The following is a 17,158-nucleotide window of genomic DNA, read 5'->3' as shown; positions in this document are numbered from 1 at the left end:
ACCTAGGCTTTCCTCGGGAGGCATGTAACCCGTGTGCGCCCTTGTTTTTCGACACGTCAGCATAAATGTATAGATTAGCACACCACACACACACACCTCATTAAGACAGGGCCTCTAGCCTCCTCATCCTGACAACCAGAGACCGCCCCCAGCAGCTATCCTCTAACCCCCAAGGTGAGGCCAGGGCCCTACATAGTCAACTGGACTGCTATACAAGGGAGTACATATAGCTACTGTGTATTAAATACAAAAACATTTTAAGTGACATGTTTTGTGTTGGCAATAGACAAATATTTTTGATATATGCACTAAGTTTTAGAGCAAACTCAGCTTATTACCTGCTACTGGTTTTAATTATATCAACACCTTTCTTGAGTATTCAAATGGGAGTTCAAGGTCATAATGAATCTGACTCTGTGATGAGTGTCACGGTTGACAAATTTGTAAATGATTTATCCTATTTATATGGAAGAACTGCTTAACGGATTGGGGTGACGTTCGGTGAACATTTCATCGCCACTATAATGAAGGGGTTAATGGTAATGTGCACGGGTGAAACAAGTCATATCTGTCTATAAGAGTTATGCTGTAGGCTACTAAAAATGTCAAGATGTAGTTAGGTCATACAGCTATGACAATGTTTTGTATTGGTAGTAGTATGAGTTGGGGTTATGCTCGTTCATTGTTTAGCTAGCTACATATCTAAAAAGACTCCACTTCAGCAGGATTACACGACCCATCAAATTAGCTGGTGTGTCTGGGGGTGATTATGGCCATCGATTGTATTTCATGAACATGTGTACATGTCTAGACAATAGGGACCCAGACAGTGAGGGATGGTTATAGCATTTCCTTCACATGGCCCATCAATTTAGACAAGTGTGTTGGGTGTCATCTAATAACAAAATATTTATAACATGTTTTTATCTGGACACTTTCTGTTTTTGATACTGCTCCTATGCAAGTACTATGACTGTACCGTTTACACCTGTATACTGTGCAATTGACAAATAAACATAGATTTGATAAAGTGTGTGTTTGCCACATGGCCTTACATGTGATTCCTTAACCTCTTGCTTCTACCTGGCACGCAGGCGTCCCATCTAGAGCTCTGTAAATGCAAATGCGCTACGCTAAATGCTAATAGTATTAGTTAAAACTCAAACGTTCATTAAAATACACATGCAGGGTATTGAATTAAAGCTACACTCGTTGTGAATCCAGGCAACAAGTCAGATTTTTAAAATGCTTTTCGGCGAAAGCATGAGAAGCTATTATCTGATAGCATGTAACACCACAAAAGACCCACAGGGGACGTAAACAAAATCATTAGCATATTCGGCGCTACACAAACCGCACAATAAAATATAAAACATTCATTACCTTTGACCATCTTCTTTGTTGGCACTCCTAGATGTCCCATAATCACTATTGGGTCTTTTTTTTCTCGATTAAATCGGTTCATATATAGCCTAGATATCGTTCTATGTAGACTGTGTGATAAATGGAAAAAAATAGCGTTTCATAACGTAACGTCATTTTTTAAAATTCAAAAAGTCGACAATAAACTTTCACAAAATACTTCGAAATACTTTTGTAATGCAACTTTAGGTATTAGTAAACGTTAATAAGCGATCAAATTAATCACGAGACGTAGTGTTTTCTATAGGGATCCATCTTGAAATACTGTCCGTCTATTTCTCAACCAAAATATCCGGTCGGAGACCGGAAGAAATGGGCTGTCTCTTGTTCGTTTGACCAAGAAACAAATCCTAGGCAAATGACAAGACTGTTGACATCGTGTGGAAGCTGTAGGTACTGCAACCTCAGCCATATTTAATGTCTTTCGCCCATAACAATGGGTTGAAGGGGCAGATGGATATATCTTTCCACTTTCAGTGATCATATTTACCTGCACTTTTCAATGAAACGCACGTTATGTTAAAGCCACAGCCGTGATTTAACCAGTTTTATAAACGTCTGAGTGTTTTCTATCCACACATACTAATGATATGCATATACTATATTCCTGGCATGAGTAGCAGGGCGCTGAAATGTTGCGAGATTTTTAACAGAATGTTCGAAAAAGTAGGGGGTAAGCTTAACAGGTTAAAGAGGTGGGTGGGACTAAGGTTTTAAGAGGCTGTGAAGCATGCTGAATGGGTGTCGACAAATAAGAGCTCTACAGTAGGTGTACCAAAACATTCAAGGGCCATTTTTTCAAGTGGGGTTACAAGTTTATCAATTTTAAAAGCAAACCAAGCTGCTTACTTTCCGAATGTTCATCAACAGTAGTATATTATATACAATTTTCTAGCCGAGACTACTTTTATTCAACGTAAAAAAAACAATTTAAAATGTTGCTACATAATACCAAATCGAGGCAGTCGGTCACGTTTGTTCAGTGTAATTCGGTGCAAGGGTCTTCAAATCTTTTCTTGCCCAGGGACCCCCTCCCATGCAAATTTGCAACCCAATTTACCAAGAAATGATTTGATATTGAGATAAAAGTGGCTACATTGAACCTTTGTTAGATGCTCTACAGCATATCAGTAACTATCTACTAACCCTAAACCTTGCTTATCAACAGATAGTATGACCATCTGTAGTCAATCTACAGATCGACTACCCAAACAAAGTGTGACCAAAATAAAACAAAGTCAAGAAAGCTTACCAGCAGCAGTAAGCAAGTTGCACTTGCTGCACTGGTAACGTATTCATGAGTGATTTTTCAAATCCTATGTCAGATACTCCAGTGAGTGTAATTGGCTCCAATTAGTGTAATATTCTCAATATTGTTTTATTTAAACTTTATTTAACTAGGCAAGTCAGTTAAAAACAAATTCAAATTTACAATGACGGCCTACACCGGCAAAACCGTAACCCGGACGACGCTGGACCAATTGTGTGCCGCCCTATGGGACTCCCAATCACGGTAAGTTGTGATAAAGCCTGGAATCGAGCCAGGGTCTGCAGTGACACCTCTAGCAATGAGATGCAGTACCTTAAACCGCTGCGCCACTCGGGAGCCCATATTACTAGCTAAGGAATAAAGAAATAAGAAATTCAGCTTTTCTACTGTTTTGTTTATTCTGTTGCCAGCGATATTCGTAAAAATATTTTTTGGGGAGAAATGGACTTATTTAAAAAATATATATTTTATATTTGAGATTCTTTAAAAAGTAGCCACCCTTTGCCTTGATGACAGCTTTGCAAACTCTTTGCATTCTCTCAACCAGCTTCATGAGTTAGTCACCTGGAATGCATTTAAATTAACAGGTGTGCCTTGTTAAAAGTTAATTTGTGGAATTTCTTTCCATTATGCGTTTGAGCCAATCAGTTGCGTTGTGGCAAGGTAGGGGTGGTATACAGAAGATAGCCCTATTTGGTAAAAGACCAAGTCCATATTATGGCAAGAACAGCTCAAATAAGTAAAGAGAAACGACAGTCCATCATTGCTTTAAGACATGAAGGTCAGTCAATCCAGAACATCAAGAACTTTTAAAGTTTCTTCAAGTGAAGTCGCACAAACCATCAAGCGCTATGATGAAACTGCTGAATTGCTGAAAAGAAACCACGACTAGAGGACACCAATAAGAGACTTGCATGGGCCAAGAAACATGAGCAATGGACATTAGACCGGTGAAAATCTGTCCTTTGTTAAAATGTGACATTTTTTGTTACAACCGCCGTGTCTGAGACACAGAGTAGGTGAATGGAAATTTTTTGAGAATGACACATTCATTTCCAAAGTTTGCTGCTTCAGTGTCTTTAGATATTTTTGTCAGATGTTACTATGGAATACTGAAGTATAATTATAAGCCTTTCATAAGTGTCAAAGGCTTTTAATGACAATGAAGTTGATGCAAAAAGTCAATATTTGCAGTGTTGACCCTTCTTTTTCAAGACCTCTGCAATCCGCCCTGGCATGCTGTCAATTAACTTCTGGGCCACATTCTGACTGATGGCAGCCCATTCTTGCATAATCCATGCTTGGAGTTGTTCAGAATTTGTGGGTTTTTGTTAGTCCACACGCCTCTTGAGGATTGACCACAAGTTCTCAATGGGATTAAGGTCTGGGGAATTTCCTGGCCATGGACCCAAAATATCGATGTTTTGTTCCAAGAGCCACTTAGTTATCACTTTTGCCATCATGCTGGAAAAGGCATTGTTCATCACCAAACTGTTCCTGGATGGTTGGGAGTAGTTTTTTTTCCAGATGCCCCAGATCAAATTTGCATACAGTGGGGAGAACAAGTATTTGATAACCTGCAAAATCACCCGTGTTTCCTACTTACAAAGCATGTAGAAGTCTGTCATTTTTTTTATCAGAGGTACACTTCAACTGTGAGAGACGGAATCTGAAACAAAAATCCAGAAAATCACATTGTATGATTTTTAAGTAATTAATTTGCATTTTATTGCATGACAAAAGTATTTGATACATCAGAAAAGCAGAACTTAATATTTGGTACAGAAACCTTTGTTTGCAATTACAGAGATCATTAGTTTGCTGTAGTTCTTGACCAGGTTTGCACACACTGCAGCAGGGATTTTGGCCCACTCCTCCATACATACCTTCTCCAGATCCTTCAGGTTTTGTGGCTGTCGCTGGACAATACCGACATTCAGCTCCCTCCAAAGATTTTGGGTTCAGGTCTGGAGACTGGCTAGGCCGCTTCAGGACCTTGAGATGCTTCTTACGGAGCCACTCCTTAGTTGCCCTGGCTGTGTGTTTCGGGTCGTTGTCATGCTGGAAGACCCAGCCACGACCCATCTTCAATGCTCTTACTGAGGGAAGGAGGTTGTTGGCCAAGATCTTGTGATACATGGTCCCATCCATCCTCCCCTCAATACGGTGCAGTCGTCCTGTCCCCTTTGCAGAAAAGCATCCGCAAAGAATGATGTTTCCACCTCCATGCTTCACGGTTGGGATGAGGTTCTTGGGGTTGTACTCATCTATCTTCTTCCTCCAAACACTGTGGAGTTTAGACCAAAAAGCCCCATTTTTGTCTCATCAGACCACATGGCCTTCTCCCATCCCTCCTCTGGATCATCCAGATGGTCTTTGGCAGACTTCAGACGGACCTGGACATGCGCTGGCTTGAGCAGGGGGACCTTGCTTGCGCTGCAGGATTTTAATCCATCATGGCATAGTGTGTTACCAATGGCTTTCTTTGAGACTGTGGTCCCAGCTCTCTTCAGGTCATTGACCAGGTCCTGCCTTGCATGGAGCCCTAGCCCGAGGGTGATTGACCGTCATCTTGAACTTCTGCCATTTTCTAATAATTGCGCCAACAGTTGTTGCTTTCTCACCAAGCTGCTTGCCTATTGTCCTGTAGCATATCCCAGCCTACAATTTTTCCCTGATGTCCTTACACAGCTCTCTGCTCTTGGCCATTGTGGAGAGGTTGGAGTCTGTTTGATTGAGTGTGTGGACAGGTGTCTTTTATACAGGTAACAAGTTCAAACAGGTGCAGTTAATACAGGTAATGAGTGGAGAACCAGAGCGCTTCTTAAAGAAAAACTAACAGGTCTGTGAGAGCCCGGAATTCATACTGGTTGGTAGGTGATCAAATACTTATGTCATGCAATAAAATGCAAATGAATTACTTAAAAATCATACAATGTGATTTTCTGGATTTTTGTTTTAGATTCCGTCTCTCACAGTTGAAGTGTACCTGTGATAAAAATTACAGACTTCTACATGCTTTGTAAGTAGGAAAACCTGCTAAATCGGGAGTGTATCAAATACTTGTTCTCCCCACTGTATGCAAATTGCCATCATACAAACTGAGGCAGCAGACTTTGTGAAAATTAATATTTGTGCCATTCTCAAAACTTCTAGCCACGACTGTCGATGTCTTAATCGACTTCCCAAATCCACAGTTAACAAGAAATTGGTGGCGTGGTTGAAAAACAAGTTAAGGGCTCCAACCTAGTGTATGTAAACTTCTGACTTCAACTGTATATATACATTTTTAAAATAACCTTTCTTTAGACCTTTGCCAATGATTGACATTTGAGGGGTCAGACTTACTGTGTAATAAGTCCATATGTTCAGTCAAAATGACTTATTTACAAATTGTCCTTCAAAGGGATGCCTTGGGATTTTGTCAATGACGCCCTTCATCTACTTCCCCAGAATCAGACGAACTCTTGGATACCATTTATGTCTGCGTGCAGTTTGAAGGAAGTTCATTTTATACCGCTCATAGCCTACTAGACTCTGTAGCATATGCTGTGCGCGTGTGATAAGATAAATGACGACTAACAAAAATAGACAAACCAATTTAATGCCACAAAATTATGCAAATGAACCTAATCGACCGATCAAATGTATTTACATCGACTGGTATTTCCATAATTTCTCCCAAAGAATTTGACCGGCGGCAATCTTTTATAAAATATCTTTATTTATTTCTTTTTTTCTTGCCAAAAGCTGGCAATGATCAGTTAAAGGAAACCCTGGCACACAGTCACACACAGACACAACTCCCTGGAAAACAGTGGCAAATGTAACAGAGTAACAAATGTAAATAAAAATGAATGAATGAATGAGACCGTTGCGTGCGCACCGCGCACACACACCAAACACCTGAAAGACCAATGTGACCGTTTGCGCCACATTATTAGTGTGTTAGACACTGGAAACAGCCAAAGCAACTGTCTGTGTGTGTGTGTGTGTGTGTGTGTGTGTGTGTGTGTGTGTGTGTGTGTGTGTGTGTGTGTGTGTGTGTGTGTGTGTGTGTGTGTGTGTGTGTGTGTGTGTGTGTGTGTGTGTGTGTGTGTGTGTGTGTGTGTGTGAAAATGCAGCGATTCTCTTTCTCTCAGCTTGCAGGCTGCCATACACACTGGAGACAAATACTTAAACTCTTCTGAATGGTTTCTAGAGGATTTTCTCTCCAACTCAAGATCTGGTAGTTGTACATATTAGCCTGTTGTTTACTTAGCCAGATCAGTGAGTAGAGGTGAGGCTCGCCTAAACGGAGCCAGGCTCACCTTGGAAGAGCTAAATAGCTTTGGAGAGGATTACTATAGACACGGCAGTGGGGGTAGAAGTGTGGGGTGAGGTAGAAACAGTTTAAAGGAGTGTGTGTGCTGATATAGAACTCTAACAGAGAACTGAACAGTCAGCAGAGCGGGACATAGATAGAACAGGGAGAGGGAGGGGAGTGTGTGTGTGTATCATTATGTGTGAGTAAGAGGTAGAGAGTACTTTCAAGTACCCCACTCAACAGTTATCTGCAATGAAACCTCTTTCTCTCCCTCTCCTCCTTGTCCTCCTCTCCACTCTCTCCCTCCGAGCTGTGGCGTCTGCTGGCCGGCCCAGCTATTATCACTGATATCATTATTCTGGTAATAATAACAGCATCTGCATCGCAAATGACACCCTTTTCCCTCCATAGTGCTCTGACCAGGGCCCAGTAGTGCATTATGTAGGGAACAGGGTGCCATTTGGGATACAGGCCCGAGTCTTCCATAATGACAGTGTCTGACCACAGTGGAGCCAGCACACAAACTGACCTGGGTTCAGGGAAAGCTCGATGTCTGGAGCTAAGCCAGAGGTCTCAACATACTGCACGATCAGACTCAGATTAGTTTGGTTCGGCTCACACACACACACACACACACACACACACACACACACACACACACACACACACACACACACACACACACACACACACACACACACACACACACACACACACACACACACACACACACACACACACACACACACACACACACACACACCAGCTTGTGAATACAATCGAAACGTTAATGTCCAATGTCAATAGGAATTTTTTTGTTGTTGCGTCATGTTATTCCCAAACCGAACCAGTTGTAGCGGTTAAGTGCCTCGCACACAGGCACAACGGCAGTAAATGGTAGTTGAGATTTTGATGACAGAAACCCTCCGGTTGCAGTCTCACTGCAGTCACATTTCCCCCCAGAGGATTGGAAGCAGCAACCCTTCTACTGGCCCAATTCTGCAACCTTGAGGCTACTGCCGACCACAAGAATGACTGATATAGGTCAGTGTGCCGTAGGATAGCGTTCATAGTGTACTGTAGGTAGCGGTGTGGTTTTCAGTACCTGCGTCGGGGTCCTGGTTGAAGCGTGCGTAGTGGGTCTGCTCCAGGCTGGGGATGCAGCATTCTATGGGCACAAAGACATATGTCTCTGGGCACAGGAGGTCTGAAGGCTGGTACTGCCCCTAGAGAGAGCGACAGAGAAAGGGGTTGTTATTTTACAATAGATAACATTGCAGCACATTTTGGGGGTGGTCCCAACCGGGACTCAAACCCTGGTCCAGAAAATGTTAGCCTTAGCCGTTACGCCAAAAGACACAAACAAACATAATATTGCGGCAAATTTGGGGACTGGAACCAGGGTGCAGCAAATATCTACCCAACACCTTACTTAATAAGTTACTACAAGAGATCTGAACATCTTGATGAAGTTGTGGCAATATTTTGAGTGTTAGACATAGTTATAAACTGAACTAGACAGTGATCATCGGGAAAGACTGATGTAGAGGAAAAGGCTGAAGAGAAAGAAATCGGGAACAGGGGGAAAGAGGAGAGTGCAGCAGAACCTTGGCCCTTTGGCCTGTTATCAAAGGCCTTGAATTGATCACATGGCTCCAAACAAACACACAGATTACACTGTAAACAAGAAGGCGCCTCCAACAGGCATGCTGTCTTACACACAGTCACATTGTACACACACATGCTCAAACCAAACACACACATATATTGATAAACACGCAAACAAGAGATTATGCAATAAAAAAGCAGGCGCCTCCATGAGGCCTTCTGCCACATCTCAAAACACGGACGCACACGCACGCACTCGTTCTCTCACACACACACACATTCTCTCTCATACACACACGCGCACACATGTTCTCTGTCACACACGTTCTCTCTCTCTCACACACACACACACACGCGCACACACACGCGCACACACACACACGCGCACACACACGCACACACACGCGCGCACACACACGCACACACACACACGTTCTCTGTCACACGCTCGCGCTCTGTCACACGCTCGCAGGCTCGCTCACAGGCTCGCTCACAGGCTCGCTCACAGGCTCTCTCACAGGCTCTCTCACAGGCTCTCTCACAGGCTCTCTCACAGGCTCTCCCCGGACACGTAACCCACGGTGGGGACAAACAGGGTCACCAGGGACAGCTGAAGGGGATGTGTTAGGGAGTTAACTTATCCTGGTGCCAACAGATGAATAGAGTGGTAGTGGCGTTGCAGTGGACACGCCACACACCCACTGACATTCTCTGACTGTCAACAGTCACAGACATTCTTACACTTCACCACAACTACTCTATAGGTTCCCTCATCATCGCTCAGCAAAAGCACACCTCCACATGTTTCTCTCACATGCACACACACCTTCACCCCAACACTGGACCTCTTGAAAACAGCCGTGGGCACGGATGAGTGAAGGGACACGAGGAGAGAGGGATGGGATGGAGTGAGTCGTAGATAGAGTGAGTAAGCCACAGTTACACTCTGTAGCACCAGAATACTTCCTAATCAGAGAGAGTGAACCAACGTGTAAGGACAGGCCTCTCTCTGTACTCTCCTATACCATGACAAGAAACAGGCACAGGATGACATGGAATTTATGCAGGGCAATATAAAAAAGTGTTTGTCTATGTCCCAATTGGCACAATATCTTTCCTATATAGTGGACTATATAGGGAATAGGGTGCCATTTGGAAAGCAGACCATAGTAGAGTATTTTAGGCCTATTTCTATGCCCCAGTCCAAACCTTAGCCCAGAATAACATGCCTGTGCCTTTAAAGATTTGTGTGATGAAAAAAAGTAAAAGATGTACCGAGAGGGCCTATATAACCAAAAATAACAGGAGACATGAGGCTCATAGCCCAGTCAGAGGACTCAGCACTTATCCAAAAAGGAAAAAGGAGGAATAGAACACAGGTGTGTGTGAGAGCGAGAGAGCGAGCGCGAGAGAGAGGTCTGGCTACTATCTGAGTCAGAGCCAGAGGTCTGGCCACTATCTGTGAGTCTGTTCCCTTTCCATATTGGACTGGAGTGTTGGCCTGAGCTCACCACCACAAGGTGTTTCTCTTCTCCTTCCTCACTCCCTCTCATCTAACCCTCATTCTTTTTCACTGTCACTCTTCCCCCCCATCCTCAGTGTCTTCTCTCTCCTCTACAGCTTTCCTAGGTTGGCTTTAAGGCTCTCCCTTACCTCAGTTACAAATTACTTTTACAGAGTTTGCCTGGCCAGCATATATGCTAGGGATGCATTGGTGTGACCACCATTTGCCTCATGCAGTGTGACATCTCATTCACAAAAAGTTGGTCAGGCTGATGATTGTGGCCTGTGGAATGTTGTCCCACTCTTCAATGGCTGGGTGAAGTTGTTGGATATTGGCGGGACCTGGAACACGCTGTCGTACACACTCAGAGCATCCCAAACATGCTCAATGGCGGACATGTCTGGTGTGTGCAGACCATGGAAGAACTGGGACATTTTCAGCTTCTAGGAATTGCGTACAGATCCTTGCGACATGCGGCATTATCATGCTGAAACATAAGGTGATGGCGGTGGATTAATGTCACGAAATGGGCCTCAAGATTTCGTCACAGTATCTCTATGCATTCAAATTGCCATCGATAAAAATTATATATATTTTTTTTCGTAGCTTATGCCTGCCCACACCATAACCCCACTATGGGGCACTCTGTTCAATGTTGACATCAGCAAACCGCTCGTCCACACAACGCCATCTACCTGGTACAGTTGAAACCGGGATTCATCCGTGCCAGTGGCCATCGAAGGTGAGCATGTTCCCACTGAAGTCGGTTACGACGCCAATAAAATCCAAAATGAATGCAGGCCTATTTAAACAGTATTTACGGTTACTTTATTTTGACCAAGCTGACTCTACACTCCAAGACTGCTTCCATCACGTGGACTGGGACATGTTTCGTATTGCGTCAGATGGGAATATTGACGAATACGCTGATTCCGGTTCCGGTTGGAGCGAGTGGTCGCATCTGCACTTCGCTCCCGCGGGTAGTATAACTTTTTCATTATATTTCATTATAGCACAACGGTTTGATTTGTCTAATCTTAGCAATTTCTTCTCAGCTAGCTACATAGCAGTCTTTGTATCAAAGATAATTGCGTAATTATCATATTTCGCCGTCCTAACGTAGTCTTCACTAGCCAGCTAGCTAACGTCCACTGATTAGCTGCACTGGAGAAACTATTTCACTCAACTGAACGACTTGATTAGTGTAGTGTTAGCTAGCTACATAGCTGTCTTTGCTGTCTTCGTATCATCGTATCCAAGATAATTGTGTTGTTTAGGTTTAGAGTGTGTAGTCTTAGAGTGATTATCTTAATTTACCGAGGTTAGCTAGCCAGCTATTTGTCGTCCTTAACGTAGGTGACTCTGCTAGCTAGCCAACGCTAGCCAACGTCTTCTGTATAGAACTCAACTACCCGGTCGCATTCACAGGTAGTATCACATTTTCACTTCATTTCCTTACAGTACAACGGTTTGATTTGTTTGATCGTAGCTAGCTACTTAGCCGTCTTTGTATCAAAGATAATTGTGTAGTCTAGAGCGATTTTCTAGGTTCGCTAGCCAGCTATTGTCGTTCTTTTAACGCAACGTAACGTAAACAACACTGCTAGCTAGCCAGCTAGCCCCCGAATAGCAACACTGCAGAAACTATTACACTCAACGGAACGACTTGATTAGTGTAGTGTCAACAACGCACCCACTGCCAGCTGGCCTACTTCAGCAGTACTGTATCATTTTAATCATTTTAGTCAATAAGATTCTTGCTACGTAGCTTAACTTTCTGAACATTCGAGACGTGTAGTCCACTTGTCATTCCAATCTCCTTTGCATTAGCGTAGCCTCTTCTGTAGCCTGTCAACTATGTGTCTGTTTATCCCTGTTCTCTCCTCTCTGCACAGACCATACAAACGCTCCTCACCGCGTGGCCGCGGCCACCCTACTCTGGTGGTCCCAGCGCGCACGACCCACGTGGAGTTCCAGGTCTCCGGTAGCCTCTGGAACTGCCAATCTGCGGTCAACAAGGCAGAGTTCATCTCAGCCTATGCCTCCCTCCAGTCCTCGACTTCTTGGCACTGACGGAAACATGGATCACCACAGACAACACTGCTACTCCTACTGCTCTCTCTTCGTCCGCCCACGTGTTCTCGCACACCCCGAGAGCGTCTGGTCAGCGGGGTGGTGGCACCGGGATCCTCATCTCTCCCAAGTGGTCATTCTCTCTTTCTCCCCTTACCCATCTGTCTATCGCCTCCTTTGAATTCCATGCTGTCACAGTTACTAGCCCTTTCAAGCTTAACATCCTTATCATTTATCGCCCTCCAGGTTCCCTCGGAGAGTTCATCAATGAGCTTGATGCCTTGATAAGCTCCTTTCCTGAGGACGGCTCACCTCTCACAGTTCTGGGCGACTTTAACCTCCCCACGTCTACCTTTGACTCTTTCCTCTCTGCCTCCTTCTTTCCACTCCTCTCCTCTTTTGACCTCACCCTCTCACCTTCCCCCCCTACTCACAAGGCAGGCAATACGCTCAACCTCATCTTTACTAGATGCTGTTCTTCCACTAACCTCATTGCAACTCCCCTCCAAGTCTCTGACCACTGCCTTGTATCCTTTTCCCTCTCGCTCTCATCCAACACCTCCCACACTGCCCCTACTCGGATGGTATCGCGCCGTCCCAACCTTCGCTCTCTCTCCCCCGCTACTCTCTCCTCTTCCATCCTATCATCTCTTCCCTCCGCTCAAACCTTCTCCCACCTATCTCCTGATTCTGCCTCCTCAACCCTCCTCTCCTCCCTCTCTGCATCCCTTGACTCTCTATGTCCCCTATCCTCCAGGCCGGCTCGGTCCTCCCCTCCCGCTCAGTGGCTCGATGACTCATTGCGAGCTCACAGAACAGGGCTCCGGGCAGCCGAGCGGAAATGGAGGAAAACTCGCCTCCCTGCGGACCTGGCATCCTTTCACTCCCTCCTCTCTACATTTTCCTCCTCTGTCTCTGCTGCTAAAGCCACTTTCTACCACGCTAAATTCCAAGCATCTGCCTCTAACCCTAGGAAGCTCTTTGCCACCTTCTCCTCCCTCCTGAATCCTCCTCCCCCCCCCCTCCTCCCTCTCTGCAGATGACTTCGTCAACCATTTTGAAAAGAAGGTCGACGACATCCGATCCTCGTTTGCTAAGTCAAACGACACCGCTGGTTCTGCTCACACTGCCCTACCCTGTGCTCTGACCTCTTTCTCCCTCTCTCTCCAGATGAAATCTCGCGTCTTGTGACGGCCGGCCGCCCAACAACCTGCCCGCTTGACCCTATCCCCTCCTCTCTTCTCCAGACCATTTCCGGAGACCTTCTCCCTTACCTCACCTCGCTCATCAACTCATCCCTGACCGCTGGCTACGTCCCTTCCGTCTTCAAGAGAGCGAGAGTTGCACCCCTTCTAAAAAAACCTACACTTGTTCCCTCCGATGTCAACAATTACAGACCAGTATCCCTTCTTTCTTTTCTCTCCAAAACTCTTGAACGTGCCGTCCTTGGCCAGCTCTCCCGCTATCTCTCTCTGAATGACCTTCTTGATCCAAATCAGTCAGGTTTCAAGACTAGTCATTCAACTGAGACTGCTCTCCTCTGTATCACGGAGGCGCTCCGCACTGCTAAAGCTAACTCTCTCTCCTCTGCTCTCATCCTTCTAGATCTATCGGCTGCCTTCGATACTGTGAACCATCAGATCCTCCTCTCCACCCTCTCCGAGTTGGGCATCTCCGGCGCGGCCCACGCTTGGATTGCGTCTTACCTGACAGGTCGCTCCTACCAGGTGGCGTGGCGAGAATCTGTCTCCTCACCACGCGCTCTCACCACTGGTGTCCCCCAGGGCTCTGTTCTTGGCCCTCTCCTATTCTCGCTATACACCAAGTCACTTGGCTCTGTCATAACCTCACATGGTCTCTCTTATCATTGCTATGCAGACGACACACAATTAATCTTCTCCTTTCCCCCTTCTGATGACCAGGTGGCGAATCGCATCTCTGCATGTCTGGCAGACATATCAGTGTGGATGACGGATCACCACCTCAAGCTGAACCTCGGCAAGACGGAGCTGCTCTTCCTCCCGGGGAAGGACTGCCCGTTCCATGATCTCGCCATCACGGTTGACAACTCCATTGTGTCCTCCTCCCAGAGCGCCAAGAACCTTGGCGTGATCCTGGACAACACCCTGTCGTTCTCAACCAACATCAAGGCGGTGGCCCGTTCCTGTAGGTTCATGCTCTACAACATCCGCAGAGTACGACCCTGCCTCACACAGGAAGCGGCGCAGGTCCTAATCCAGGCACTTGTCATCTCCCGTCTGGATTACTGCAACTCGCTGCCTGTGCCATTAAACCCCTTCAACTCATCCAGAACGCCGCAGCCTGTCTGGTGTTCAACCTTCCCAAGTTCTCTCACGTCACCCCGCTCCTCCGTTCTCTCCACTGGCTTCCAGTTGAAGCTCGCATCCGCTACAAGACCATGGTGCTTGCCTACGGAGCTGTGAGGGGAACGGCACCTCAGTACCTCCAGGCTCTGATCAGGCCCTACACCCAAACAAGGGCACTGCGTTCATCCACCTCTGGCCTGCTCGCCTCCCTACCACTGAGGAAGTACAGCTCCCGCTCAGCCCAGTCAAAACTGTTCGCTGCCCTGGCCCCCCAATGGTGGAACAAACTCCCTCACGACGCCAGGACAGCGGAGTCAATCACCACCTTCCGGAGACACCTGAAACCCCACCTCTTTAAGGAATACCTAGGATAGGATAAGTAATCCCTCTCACCCCCCTTAAGTTTTAGATGCACTATTGTAAAGTGACTGTTCCACTGGATGTCATAAGGTGAATGCACCAATTTGTAAGTCGCTCTGGATAAGAGCATCTGCTAAATGACTTAAATGTAAATGTAAATGTCTTCATCCAAAACCGTCAGTTACACCGTTATTCAATTACCGTCATAGTACTGCATGTTTTAGCTGCATAGCTAGGGATAAGTATTGCTCTGAAGAGCAAAGACGTTTGTTAGTAATCTATTCCCTTACAATCCTGGACTGACTGGCTCCACCAATGACTACAAAACTGTCTGGATCACTAATGTCATTCTGGCGCTATGAATAGGTCTTTGCTAATGAGAATATTGAAGTGTATTGCAAAAATATTAAAATAGACAGTCAAGGGAACTTAATGAAAATGAATTTGGGCATGTAAACAATTGAATAATACAATTACACACTATCACACGGACTTAGGCTACATTCCTATAAACAGACAAAAATGGCAGCCTCCAGCTATGTCGGCTCTTGAGCACACAAAGTGAGGCTGACCCTAGTACAGGGTGGTGTTCAAAGAGCAACAAATGGAAGACAACAGACTGAAGCAATATGCCGCTGATAGACATGGTCTAAGCAACTTATTGTTCTATTTCTCACCTTATTAGCTCATAACGCCCTTTGCATTATTACATACAGCAGGAAATCATTTTGTATGTTAGATCGGCGGTAACTCACCACCATTTCAACCAGAAATATGACTTTCCTAAATTGGATCCTTGCCCCAAGGCAAGTCTACTTATCCCAGAGACTGTTGCAAGACGCTGCCAGCTGAGAAGAGATATTCGGAGTGGAATCTTAGTCCGACTCATGAGGCGTGCATACCACCCACTGTTTCAGAGAATATTACTCGCTAATGAACAATCGCTGGACAATAAAGTAGACAAGCTCAGGGCGAGGATCTCCTTCCAGATCAGGGACAGTAAAACTCTACCTCAAGGAATCATGGCTCTCACTGGATATATTGTCAGAGTCCATACAGCCAGCTGGGTTCTCAGTACATTGCACAGACAGGAAAAAAGCACTCTCTGTAAAAAAAGAAAGACGGAGGAGTGTGTTTCATGATAAACTACTCATGGTGTGATTGTGGTAATGTACAGGAAGTCAAGTAATTTTGTTCATCTGACCTAGAATAACTCACAATCAAATGCTGACCGCATTACCTCCCAAGATAATTCAGTCAATGTAGCCAATACCACGACTACACTAGACGTTGTACAAACCACATATCCTGAGGCCGCATTTATTGTAGCTGGCGATGTTATATCAACATCGCCTGCACCACTCGTGCTTCATAAAAAAACTCTAGACCATTGCTACTCTACCTTCTGGGACAGCTACAAAGCCCTCACTTTGGCAAATCAAATCACACCCCTTCCTATAGGCAGAAATGCAAACAGGAAGTACCCGTGTTAAGGTCAGGTCAACGCTGGCCTGATCAATCGGTATCTTCAAGATTGTTTTGACCACGTGAACTGGGATATGTTCCAGATTGAGAATAACATTGACATATACACTGGCATAGTGACTGAGTTAATCAGGAAATGTATAGGGGATGTTCTCACTGACATTTAAAACCTTTTAAGACATTTAAAATCTAAACCAAAAACTGTGGATAGATGGCAGCATTCACGCAAAACTGAAAATGCGAACAACTGCATTTAACCACAGCAAGGTTACTGGGAATATGGTTCAGAACAAAACAGTGCACAAGACGCATGTAGCAGGGATTCCAGACAATCGGATTATAAAGTGAAAACCAGCAGGGGACACCAATGTCTTGCTCCTGGACAAGCTAAACACCTCCACTGCCTTGAGGGAAACACAGTGCCGCCAACACTGGCCACCACATGCTACGTGGACTACGAGCTCTCGTTCCCCGTGGCGTTCCCCGTGGCGGTCGTGAGTAAGACATTTAAGAGTGTTAACCCCCGGCCCGGATGCCATCCGAAGCCGCGTCCTGAGAGCATGCGCAGACCAACTGACCAACTGCCTGGAGTGTTGACGGACATTTTCAATCTCTCCCTATTCCAGTCTGTTGTCCCCAGTTGCTTCATGTACCCAAAAAAGCGAAGGTAACTGAACTAAATGACTACTACTACTCCCTTCTGTCATCATGAAGTGCTTTGAGAGGCTAGTTAAGGATCATATCACCTCCACCTTACCCGACACACTAGACCCACTGCAATTAGCATTTTGCCCCAATAGACC

The 17,158-nt window shown here is 45.3% G+C and overlaps 1 protein-coding gene across 4 annotated transcripts in view; it reads right to left on the bottom strand.

Moving 5' to 3' along the window:
• LOC124041499 (arginyl-tRNA--protein transferase 1) overlaps positions 1-17,158 on the bottom strand; it is a 190,815-nt gene that overhangs the window by 26,395 nt on the left and 147,262 nt on the right. For all 4 annotated transcript variants that reach the window (XM_046359163.1, XM_046359165.1, XM_046359166.1 and 1 more), the window contains one exon: positions 8,104-8,224. In XM_046359163.1, the coding sequence (XP_046215119.1) occupies positions 8,104-8,224 (121 nt within the window). The remainder of the gene's footprint in view (positions 1-8,103; positions 8,225-17,158) is intronic.

This window comes from Oncorhynchus gorbuscha, linkage group LG08 (assembly GCF_021184085.1).
Source record: "Oncorhynchus gorbuscha isolate QuinsamMale2020 ecotype Even-year linkage group LG08, OgorEven_v1.0, whole genome shotgun sequence".
Taxonomy (NCBI): Eukaryota; Metazoa; Chordata; class Actinopteri; order Salmoniformes; family Salmonidae; genus Oncorhynchus; species Oncorhynchus gorbuscha.
Note: the sequence above shows the minus strand (reverse complement) of the source record. Positions and strands in the feature narration are given on the sequence as shown.